At 37.2% G+C, this 12,666-nt stretch overlaps 1 protein-coding gene across 1 annotated transcript in view; it reads right to left on the reverse strand.

The window, feature by feature from the left end:
• Positions 1 to 236: 236 nt before the first annotated feature.
• The window catches only part of LOC145981192 (nuclear pore complex protein Nup205-like), a 241,218-nt gene continuing 228,788 nt past the window's right edge, over positions 237 to 12,666 (reverse strand). The window contains exons 32-33 of the mRNA XM_083114313.1: positions 8,184 to 8,293; positions 237 to 577 (exon numbers count right to left, since the gene is read on the reverse strand). Coding sequence (XP_082970439.1) covers positions 494 to 577; positions 8,184 to 8,293 — 194 coding nt within the window. The 3' untranslated portion in view covers positions 237 to 493. The remainder of the gene's footprint in view (positions 578 to 8,183; positions 8,294 to 12,666) is intronic.

The raw sequence follows: 12,666 nt of genomic DNA on the forward strand, positions 1-12,666 counted from the left end.
TCCCTTAAAACCTCTGAACACGCAGGGTTGTGTGTGCTCTGACGTGGCGACAGTGCGAACTTCTTCCAGCCTCTTAATTTCATGACTGTGCATTTAATTAGGTAGCACTGAGTCCAGTATCACAGAAAAAATATCATAAGCATACCAACTTGTGGAAGTAATCGTCCTGCACTCCATCGGATAAAATGCAAACAGAAGAGTCTGCAGCACACGTGCCTCATTCTGTGGAAAGCACGTACACACCAATACAACAATTCAATGAAGGAATTCATCATAAAGAAAAGAAAAGAAAGGCTATTTTAGAAAAAATTGTAATAATAATGAAAATTATGGAATCATACAAAATTGCACAGTTTCACAAATTAACAAAACAACAATTATACTCAGTTCAAGATTTCCTTGCATACAATGATTTTGTTGGCACATAAAATGGTGCACTGATGACCTGCTGACTTAAATAAAGTTTACTGATACTCCACTAGGTTCTGCAGTGTCACTGCACAGGAACAAATTGGATCAATCTTTTAATTCTCCTCAGGAATGCTTCTATGAAGCTTCTATCCATGTCTGTTTTATCCTGTTGATGAAAAATATGACATGTTTATTAGAAATGACTAAACAAGTGTGTGAAATGCTTACTAACTTATTTTCTACCCACAATCAATTTTAAAGGAGAAAATAGTATATACACATTTACACCATTCACAGGTACTTCCAGGAAATTTTCTGGAAGGGCAGGAGATACAGCATATAAAGTGGAACCTCGATTTTTTCACTTTTTTGGCCGACCAAGGTGAAAAAAACTTCAAATGTAGAAAAATGCGTAATCTGAAAAAATGCAAAATTGGTGTTCCACTCTGTATGTACACAGGAGGGTCATGTATACATGGTGTTACCCTTTCACAGAGTAAATGAACAATTTTTCTTAATTACATTTTGTTCATTTCAAGGATATGAATTCTGTTGAACTCAAGAAACAGCACTTTTTACCCTACATGTACAGGCCATTCGGTTTAGCTTGAGCTCTGGCCTTTAGCTGCGCAGAAGCCTGCCATCAGTGCAATGATGCAAGTGTTCCACTGAGATCAGAGTTGCTAACCGCCTTAACAATTATTTATATTCGTAATCTGACTTCAAGGGGTGTGTGGTACTTACTGGTGTCTGCATTTAGTTTTTGTTTTTTAAAGCGACAGTTTGAGAAGGTGATAGTTCAATGAAAAGAATGACAGATTATTCTTTGTATCGGTGAAACCCCCATTTATTAAGCCCCCTCTGAGAAAGAGGCATCCTCCCTCTCCTCTTCAGGGGGGGGGGAGGGGGCATCTATTACCACAAGTAAGGCGATTGTTCAACTGTGTTGCTTAGGGTGTTTTAATTCAATGGAAGCTAAGGTTCAAACTGGAAAGAATACTGGAGAAAGCAAAGTGATTGATAGTCAGAGTAGAGAAATTATCTCAACGTGCATAAGTTTATGAAGGAAGAAGCTGACAGTGCTCTTGCGTTGCATGTTAAACAAGTGCAAAAGCATGTTTCCGCAGCTACTGGTGTGCCAGTAAGTACTTTGAAACGCAACAAACTAACTGGGAAGGGATTAGTAACGCAACCACGCAGAAGAAAGAAAGTGATGTGGACTAATTTGACAAGTGTGTCATTCGTAGAACAATTGACGAATTTGACGACCATGAAGATTCGTAAATATTTTTTTTAATAAGACAACAGCATAGCATATAGCCTTTGCCAGTTTCATGTCTAGTGGAATTGTAACTTGCGCGAATTGCAACACTGCTCCTATGAGTCACGTGACATCTTCTGCAGACGACAAACATTTCCCACTTTGCACATGCCAGAGCTCAAGCTAACCCGAATGCGATGCATGCAACATCATCCCAAGTGTTCATGGTTACCATTGATATATTCCTGTTGAAACGCGACAAAATTTGTAGTGATACGGATAGACAATAGTACTCTCAGATTAAAAAATACAGATCTCGAGTATGGACTTCAATTAAAAATTAGCCAATAGACCTACATAAAAACGAGTTACATCAAAATTTATCTTATTCAATTCTGCATTAATCTATGCTAACCAAATTTTATTTGAGTATGCCATCTACTTTTTGTCGTCATGAGAAGTGCCTTTTTTTAGTTTTGCAAAACGTTCACTCTCGTTGAAATCCTACAGTGATGTCTGTTTAACTGTGGAAATTGCAGGCTGTTACTGAGAGTCAGTGTGTACAGTGTTGCCACGTTCCACGTACATCCTTACTCTGTTGAATAAAAATCTGCATAAAATTGGTTTTGCAATGTGAATGGATAATGAAAATGGATTTTGAAAACAGATGTAAAGAGCTTCAAAACACTAAGAAAAAGGTGTTTCGGAAAATTGATATGAGTGTTTTTTTTGACAAATTTTAAAAATCTGATAATTAAGAATTGTGTTTAAAAACCTTTCTGCCTGCACCATACTAAAATTTCATCACGATTGGACCACCAGTTTTTTTATTTATAGAATTTCAAAGAGAGTGATCGTTTGCAAAACTAAAAACAAAAAGCACTTTTCTGTTCTCACGATGATAAAAAAATAGATGGCATACTAAAAAAAATGTTAGCATAGATTAATGCAGAATTGAATAAGTTAAATTTTGATGTAACTCGTTTTTATGTAGGTCTATTGGTTAATTTTTAATTGGAGTCCAAACTCAAATATCTATAATTTTAATCTAACAGTAGGCTTCCTGTCTATAAATATCACTTACAAAACTTATCAATCAAGGTCCTCAACCAAAAGAGCCACATAAGGTAGGAACCAATGAAAAGTTATAGATCCATATCTTGTGTGTTTAAAAAATTACAGGGGTGAAAAATGTGTGACTTCTACCAATTTATCCACCATCTTGGTAATTTTAAATTGCAATATTTCAGCAATCAGGGCACTTATAGAAGTGATTTAGATGGCATTGGAAAGGACTTGAAGGGCTCCTTCATAAAAAATATTACATGCTTACGTCAGGGTAAAAAACACTTGAAGATGATTTATTATTATTATTATTATTTAAAAATTATATCCCATTTATGCACTATTGCTTAATACGAGGGCCACTATTTATATTTTGAGCCTTGGCAACACTGATTGAAGTTAGGCACGATTTGACGTTTGCACGGAATCGTCTGGCATTATTGACCATAACATACTTCAAATGTTTTGTCGATAGCTTCATTTGTGTTGTTTATGTTGCCTTTATTAGGTGACTTTAATGGCAGAGTTGGAAATAACATAGAAGGAATGGAAGGGCTGTTAGGGAAATACGGCGAGACGCACCAGAATAATAATGGGAGAAGATTACTAGATATGTGTGCAGGAAATGATTTTGTAATTACGAACACAATGTTCCCACATAAAGAAACACATAGATATACAAGAGAAGTCCCCAGCCGAAAGGAAAAATCTATTATTGACTACATATTGACACAGAGGAAACAGTGGAGATTTATCTTAGATGCAAGAGCATATAGAGGTTACGAGATTGGAAGTGACCACTATTTAGTAATTATGCAGTTACATGTTAATATTAAGACCAATGACGCTGGTGATAACAAAAGGAAACCTAAAGAAAGAATAAAGGTATATAAATTGAGAGAAGAGGCAAGACAAAAAGACTATCAAGAGGCTGTGAAACAAAGGGTGGAAACATTGGAATGGCCCACTATGAGAGAAGATAAACTGGAAGAAATATGGAGTTTATATAAAGAGACAATCTTAGGAGCAGCGGCCGAAATCTGCGGAAAGTCCAGCGGAAAGCAACAACAGAGAAGAACAGCATGGTGGACGGAAGAGATAAAAGAAATGGTAAAGGAAAAGAAGCAACGGTGGAAAAAATACCTACTTACAAAACATTTAAGTGACTATGAAGCTTATAAACATCAAAGATTAGTAGTGAAGAATATAGTGAAAGATGCAAAACAACAGTCATGGGAAAAATTTGGAGAAGCAATGGAAGGAAACCTACAAAATAACCAAAAGCTGTTCTACAAAGTATTAAAATCGATGCGAACAGAGAAGCAATGTCCTCTTAAGTTCATAAAAGACAAAAGTGGTAACCTCCTCCGAAGTGAAAATGACATTATGGAGCGGTGGAAAGAATATTTCCAAGAACTGCTTGGAGGAAATATGGAAATTGGAGAAAAGGAGAAAGAACAGACTGAGGAAGAAAAACAGCAACACCAAGAGGAGGGAGAAACTGAAGAAGAAATAACTATGGAGGAGCTAAAAAGAGCACTAAAGAAAATGAAACTAGGCAAAGCGGCAGGACATGACCAGATAGCACCTGAGATGCTTAAATTCATGGGCAAAAGTGGTCAAGACATACTACTCAAGATTATTAATCTAATTTGGAAAGCAAAGAAGATACCAGCTGAATGGGAGTGTAGTGTCATTGTGCCAATATTTAAAAAAGGAGATAATAGAAACTGCAAAAACCATCGTGGGATATCGCTATTGAGTGTGCCGGGGAAAGTATATGCGAGGATACTAGAAGATAGAATAAGGAAAGTGGTAGAGCCACAGCTAGACGAGGCACAGTGCGGATTCCGACCAGGAAGAAGCACACAAGACCTCATATTTACCATCAGACAGATCAGTGAAAAACTGATGAGATATGGAAAAGAGGCACATATGGCTTTCATAGATCTAGAGAAAGCCTTCGACACCATTCCGAGGGATGAAATATGGAAAATACTAAAACAAAGAAAGGTTAGCAATCAATTAATTACAGCAACGCAGAGTCTGTATAAGAAATGTAGAAACTATGTCCGCACCTGCAATGCAGAGTCTCAAGAATTTGAGACTATAGTAGGACTTAAACAAGGATGTATCCTTAGCCCACTCCTCTTTATCACCTTAATGGATGATGTTATTAAATCATGCAATGGGAAGGTACAGAAATTCAAGCTGGGGTATAGGTTTTTAAAACCAATATATATAAACCTTCATGCCTTCGCCGATGACATATTAATATTGGGAGATTCCGAAAGTAATTTACAAAAGAACGTGAGAATCTGGGAAAAAGAGTTAAAAAAGAGGGGTATGAAGATAAATGATAAAAAGACTCAGACCATGATGATGGCACGACAGCCAAATATACATCAGATTGCTTTGAATAATGGAACGACATTAGAACAGACTACAGATTTTAAATACCTCGGGGTTATAGTGCAGCAAGATGGTAGAATAGATGGTGAAATTATAGCTCGATCCCAAGCCTCAGGGAGACTCTTTAATGCGCTAAAGAGAAATTTCCTAAATAATCCATTAGTGACCAAAAATACGAAAATCCGTGTGTATAAAGTGATATATTTACCTACATTACTTTATGGTAGTGAAACCTGGACATTGACAAATAAACATAGGAGTAAAATACAGGCTTCAGAAATGAGATTTCTCCGCAAAATAGAAGGGAAAACAAGAAGAGACAAAATTAGGAATCAGACCATTAGAGCTAGCCTGGGCGTATTACCAGTGCTTGAGAGAATCGAACAGAACCAGTTACGATGGTTTGGGCACATACAAAGAATGGAAGACTCCAGAATAGCTAAACAAGCCTTGAATGCAAAGATGCAAGGAGCAAGACCACGCGGGAAACCCAGAAGAACATGGGAAGAAGATGTGAAGGCAGCTGTAGAGGCTAGAGGAGGAGAGTGGAGGAGAGCAAAGGAGCTGGCCCGAGACAGAATCCGATGGAAGACCCTCTGGGAAACCTCAACACCGCAAGGTAGAAGAGGATCGACTAAGTAAGTAAGTAAAGTATGTTGCCTTGGAGATTGCGCGACAACAATAAAATGGAATTAACTTGTGAACATTTTCGTGCGATGATTTTTTACGATTTTCGACGTGGATTATCAAGGCAAGAGTGCATCGATCAACTTACTTCCACATTTGGCGATGAAGCCTCATCCTTTGCCACTGTGAAACGCTGGTATAACGAATTTAATCGTGGCCGCCATTCGCTCACCGACGACATTCGCGAAGGTCGTCCAAAATCAGTTGTTGTTCAAGAAAACATTGATGCTGTGCAAAACCTAATACTGCAAGATCACCATGTGACATACTGTGAGATTGAGGCAACCATAGGCATTAGTTCCACCAGCATATATAAAATATTACATGATCATTTAGCTGTGAGAAAGGTATGTTCTCGTTGGATTCCACACAATTTGACAAAAACTCAAAGAGATGCTCGCGTCAATTGGTGCAAACAAATGCTCAATAAATACAATAGTGGTGCTTCAAAAGATGTATATAAGATTGTAACAGGTGACGAATCATGGATATATGCATATGAGCCGGAACGTAAACAGCAGTCGACTGTATGGGTGTTTCAAGATGAACCCAATCCAACAAAAGTTGTTCGCGCTCGAACCACATCGAAACAAATGGTCGCCTGTTTTTTCGGGAAAACTGGTCATGTGGCAACTGTGCCTTTAGAGGAACGTAGAACGGTCAACTCTGAATGGTACACAACAATTTGTTTGCCAGAGATCTTCGGTCAAATACGGAAAACAAACAAACGCCGTCGGATCATTCTTCATCAAGACAATGCCAGCTGTCACACATCTCGTCTAACAACCGACTTTATGAACAGTCAAAAAATCGAATTGATGGGTCATCCACTGTACAGTCCTGATTTGGCACTTCTTCTTGTTCCCAAATGTCAAGAATAAATTGCGTGGACAACGATTTTCGTCGGCGGAAGATGCCGTTGATGCGTTCAAAAACCATATTATGGAGGTGTCTCAAGAAGATTGGAAAAACTGCTTTGACAAATGGTTCGAATGAATGCAAAAGTGTATTGACCATAAAGGAGAATACTTCGAAAAACAATAAAGCAGTTTTCAATGCCAAATTCCTGTTTTTTCATTGTTAGGCTCAAAATATAAATAGTGACCCTCGTAACTATACAAAATTTGAAAATTGGATGCAAATGGGAACAGGAGTTATATAAGATTTAGGTTAGCTTAGGTAATGCATAATTGTTGAATTATAGGAATTTAGATATCAAAATGTGTTACCATGCATTACCCAACCTACTTTAAGCTAGTATAAATCGAATTTAAATTAAACCAGAAGAAAGGTTCCTGGACCATATTTAAATTCGTCCTGAAAAAGGTTCTTTACAGCGTAGAACCCATTTACACTTGCTGATCTTCTCTTCCGGAGGGACAACTGAATTTATTTACAATTCGTGGAAATTATCAAACCTGGGATTATAAAGGATCCAGAAATCCACACATTCTAATGGGTTCTATTTAGGTCCGTAACAGAACGGGAACCTTTTTTCTAGCACAATTTAAATTCGATCCAAGTTGCATTTTGTGTAATTGAAAAAATGTTCCTGGATCGTATTTAAATTGATCCAGAAAAAAGGTTCCTGGACCGAATTAAAATACTTTACAGCTAAAAAGGTTCTTTACAGTCCAGAACCCATTTATGCTTGCTGACTTTCTCTCCTGGGCCGTAATTGAATTTATTTAAAATTCCTGGACCTTTAACAAGCCTGCTCTTAGAGTCAATATTTGCACACAGGACTCATTTTTGTTCGCTTGATCCAAGATTCCTGGGACAGAGTATACAAACTTAAGTCACAAATGTTATTGGATATACTGTACTTATCAATGAAAAATTTTTAATTGCATAAAATTTACAACTCAAATTTACCTAATTAATTTTAAGATATATCAGCTAGATTGTTCTGCAAAGGACACTAATAAAGGAAAAGAATTGAGAGAATTCTGTTTTATTTTCCACGCAGCTGTCTTTTCCTTCCTCGATAAAAATAAAAGCTAAACTGTGAAATACGTGCCTCGTGGCATTTATGAATATATGTAAATTCAATGGGATTTCAATGTTTTAAGTCTATGGCGAAAAAAATCATGCATAATTCCTAGACCCAATAATTCCCAGTGAGAAATTTTTGCGGCATTGACTTACCCCCCTTAATAGTATCAAACTTTTATTCTGTGCAATTTTTCAATTGGATGCATTCTGCATGCGATATTCCATACTATCATTATAAATGGACCACCCGGTATATCAGTCTATTTTTCACCTGAAAAAATTGTCAAAAAGTGTCAAGGAACTTCTTAATAGAAAGAAAGATTCAATATGTTACTAGCATAAGTATGGTTACCTGTTGCGTTTCAATTACGGTTTTACAGAAGGCTTCATTCAGGACAGTCAACACACCTTGCTTTACTTGGCTTAATAGCTGAGGTGAAAATTTGGTCGTGCCGCCTTCAGCTGAAAGGAACAGTAAAAAAACGTTAGGTTTCATAATTTCACAGCTTATGATTACATACAGTGTGTCCCAATATAGTGTTTACACTCATGGAACCTCAATAGCAGGAACACTAATAACAACAAGCATGAACTCTTTTTGCTGTCACATACCTTAACCCCTAAAGTGTGGAATTTGTTGAACAAGTCGCTACTGGAAAATATAGGTTTTTTCGTCAAATTCAGTATACACCCTCCGCATTGTGCTGCTGTAGTGCGGAAGGTACATATATACACTTCATGTTTGTTTCAACTATATTCGATTTACTGTGGCGTTTTTAGTCACACAGACATTTGGCGAGATAGTTCTAGCTGTAGTAGAAACAAAAAATAGTAGCAAGAGAGGAAAAAGAAGAAGACGAAAAGAAAGAAGGGAAAAATTAGTTTCGCCTTCTATTTTTTTGTTTCTACTACAGCTAGAACTATCTCACCAAATGTCTATGTGACTATATACGCCACAGTAAATTGAATATAGTTGAAACAAACATAATGCATATATATATACGCCTTCCGCACTACAGCAGCACAATGCGGACACCATCCACACTTAATGGGTTAAAGTTAAAGATGCTCAAAATGACCTCCATTGGAAGTAATACATTATGTATAATCTGAACAGATCAATAAACAGCAGATACGGTTTCTGAGGGAAGGAAAGTGTAAGTTGTCTCAATTGCATGTCCCACGTCACTCAGTGTGTCTGGCTTTGTGGCGTACACAGCATTCACCACAGTTCCCCACATGTAGTGATTTAACTGTGTTAAGGCAGGAGATCTGGATGGATATTTGACTCTTCTTACATTTCTCTAAAGCATTTCTCACCTCTACCATTCACCAATTCACCACGGTACCTCGTAACTGTAAAAATCGCAACTAGAAAGCTTTAAACTTATTATATTTTCCTTACACTCTGTAAACGTATTCTCTACAGTTTTGGAAACAATTGTACAGCATGGTATAGAACATGCAACATGGAGAAAAATCAATTTTTCACCCACTATCTTTAGGGCATCTGACTAACATGCGAGAGGCCCAGGTTCGATCACCGGTGGGGGAGAACCTGGATTTTTTCCACCTGTTCAAGTGGCTCCAGCACCCACCCAGCGTTGCATGAAGTGGGTACCTGGAGGAAACTCTGGGGGGTAAAGTTGACCAGGGACATGGTGCTGATCACATCACCCCCCTTCGGCCGTGATCAAGAAAGTGTGGGGCCCTAACTCCACACCCACTGTAGGCCTTCATGACGTGGTGCAAAGCACAGGGAAGCACTTTACTTTTACCCACTATCTTCAAATGTGATATTTTATTTCACTTGTATGCAATACCACTGCAGTCAATCAGGTTTTCTAGCTGCAGAAATAATTTTACTTAAATAATTCAAAATGTAAGGCAGTTATAATAGTCCCTAATTGGATGGCTTGTCAATCATTGCCCATTTCACACCCCACCACATGCGTTTCCAAAATCATGCACTATATTTTATTCAATATTGCACTGAACTCAAAACTCTGGCCTACACAAAGGTTAGAAATTACACTGTATCCAAAGATATCTGTTTGGTAGAGAGATATCTAGTCAACTCAACTCACTATTCCTTTCTAATTGGCAAAATGTGAAAGTATGTGCATACACTGTATTTACTTGAGTACTAGTGCACTTGGTTTTTCTTTGTTAAAATTGTGGTAGAATATGAAAGTGCATGACAACAAAGATCTCAATATGCTGACCAAGGCAGAATTTATTTTATTTTAAAACAAACTAAACATTATGTTTAAACCTTCTAGCAAGGTCTTCTTCAGACTCTGTACCAAGTACAAATGAAATAAGGTACAAACCAGGAAGATATATATATATATATATATATATATATATATACATACATAAAAATCACTCCCCTCCAGAGACAAGATTATTAGGAAATTGTTTATCTGGAACATTCCTTTCCAGGTGTTCCAGCAGGTGGACTTCTCCTGTCAACTGTTGTTTCACCCGACAGGGGATTTAGATAAACATTTCCTTTCATCTGTAAAGTGGTTGGACTCCTTATCTCATGCTCTTTTTCCTTATTCTCTCTTTCTTCATTCCCCTCCTTTGCTTTTGTCTTTTCCACTCCTTCTAACACCTTCTTCCATTCGTTGTTTAACTTCAGTCCCCCCATTCCACTTCATTGTGTCTTCTTCACCTTTCTTCTATATTTCCTTAGCCTCCTTCCATTTTATCACTAGTACACATATTGGATTTGTGCGTTTACGAACTATTTATATTTAAAATTATATATATATATATATATATATATATATATATATATATATATATATATATATATATATATATATATATATATATATATATATATAAACACTTACTTGAGTGAGTATCGTATATAAGACTTTCAACGATACTCACTCATGTGTTTATATATATTATTTTAAATTTATCACTAGTACTCTCTTCTCCCTTCCTATCTGCTTAGCCTCATCCCACTCTATGTCATGTCCTGTTTCTCTCGTGCGTTTAAATATCGCATTTCTCTCTCTTTCAAGTTGTACATCATCCCTATGTTCTTTCAACTTGTCTTTCAGCCTCTTTTTCGTTTCTCCTATGTACACATACTGACATTCTTTACACTTCACTTCGTAGATAATCCCTGCCTCTTCTCTGTTTTCCTTCTTCTTGTTTGCATTCTTCGCTATTCATAAGATGCTTCGTCCTCCTTTATCATGGAAACAAGGCTTAATGGTGTTATAAGCAGTGACGTGCGGTGACATCGACACTTGGGGTAGCAATCAGTGGAGTGCCAAAGGAGGGTTGGTGGTGTCATACCCCCCCCCCCCCCTTTAGGGACAAGTATAGCTAAATATAAAGACTTGACTTGCAACAATATGTAGTATTGAAGATTGATCATAATCGTCACAACCTCATCATCAAAATTATGGATAAAGCGAGATATGAGAATACACAAACTTTAGGTATATGCTTAGGTATCCTGAAAATCTCACATTGTAGTCAAACAATTTGGTTAGTCGATATGTGTACAGCACGAAGACGATAATACAAGCGACAAATCAAATTATATTGTGAGACTACATCGATCTGTAATTTCTAGTATGTTCATGGACGTACCCAGAGATTTTTCCAGGGAAACAAACTTTCTCCTGCGAGGGAAAACAACATTAAGATATTTTTTAATATTTACAAATTTGAAAATGTATATTTTATTCAGGCAGATGAACAACTACAATTTTAATGTTTGAGCAATATCGCTGAACCAATATTAAAACGTTTGCCATAACAAAATTTTGGACAATTTTTGGGGAGAGGGTGCTAACGCTCCTCGTTGTCCTCTCTGGATGCGCCCGTAATTATGTTCTTCGTCTCAAATAAACAACGAAAAATAAAATAGATATAACAACATCAAATCCATTCAAAACATACAGTCACGGACACTTCTGGAATGTAACGATTACATTGAGAGTTAATGGGGTTCTTATAGCCCAGAAGTGTCTGTGACTGTACAATATAGAATACAAGACAAATCCAAAGACTTACCTATTTGTATGTGAAGTCCATTCGACGCTCTGCTGTAGCGAAGTGGTCAATTACAGACTCAAAAAATGTATCTTGTTCCTTTAGTTCACTCAACAGTCTTGATTCAATTGATATAAGCGCAAGATTAGAAAGACGAATTTGTCCGCATCTGTTTCTCGCGTAGTTCTTAATCCTTTTCATTGCTGAAAACGATCGTTCCACGGTGGCTGTCGTTACCGGTATTGTAGAGATCAAGGAGGCTAGTATGAGAAGCTGTGGCATTGCCTTCCCAACAGGCGTTGCGCTCAGATAAAGTAGCAGCTGGTGAGGAGATTTGTCTGCAAATTCAGCAGAAGAATAGGCTACGACCAACTCATTTTTCAACAGAACTTCATCAAAGAAACGACCGTAACTTGCAATTAGGTTCTTGAAGTGTTCCGAAGGAAATTGATGTTTATATGTCTGAAATTTGGATGTGTCCAAAAGACTCAAAAATGAAATGCTATTGTAGTCCTGAAATCTGGTCTGAATCTGTTGCTGTATATTATCTAATATTTCAATGAACAAACGCTTGAAATTTAACTTCGGATCTAACGAAGCATCGGAACTACGTGGTCTTCTACGTGGTGGCCCCACATCAGTGACAATTTCATCATGAATTTCATCAAAAGAATTTCTTAGAGAATGAATCGCCATTAAAGTGTCCGACACCTTATATCTGCAGTACACAATGTCCAAAGCTTGCTTCTGAAGATAGGAAAAGATAACATCTGTGTGCATGAATATTCGGTGGAAAACAGCAAGAAGGA

The sequence above is a fragment of the Lepisma saccharinum genome, chromosome 29, assembly GCF_977018435.1.
Source record: "Lepisma saccharinum chromosome 29, izLepSacc3.1, whole genome shotgun sequence".
NCBI lineage: Eukaryota > Metazoa > Arthropoda > Insecta > Zygentoma > Lepismatidae > Lepisma > Lepisma saccharinum.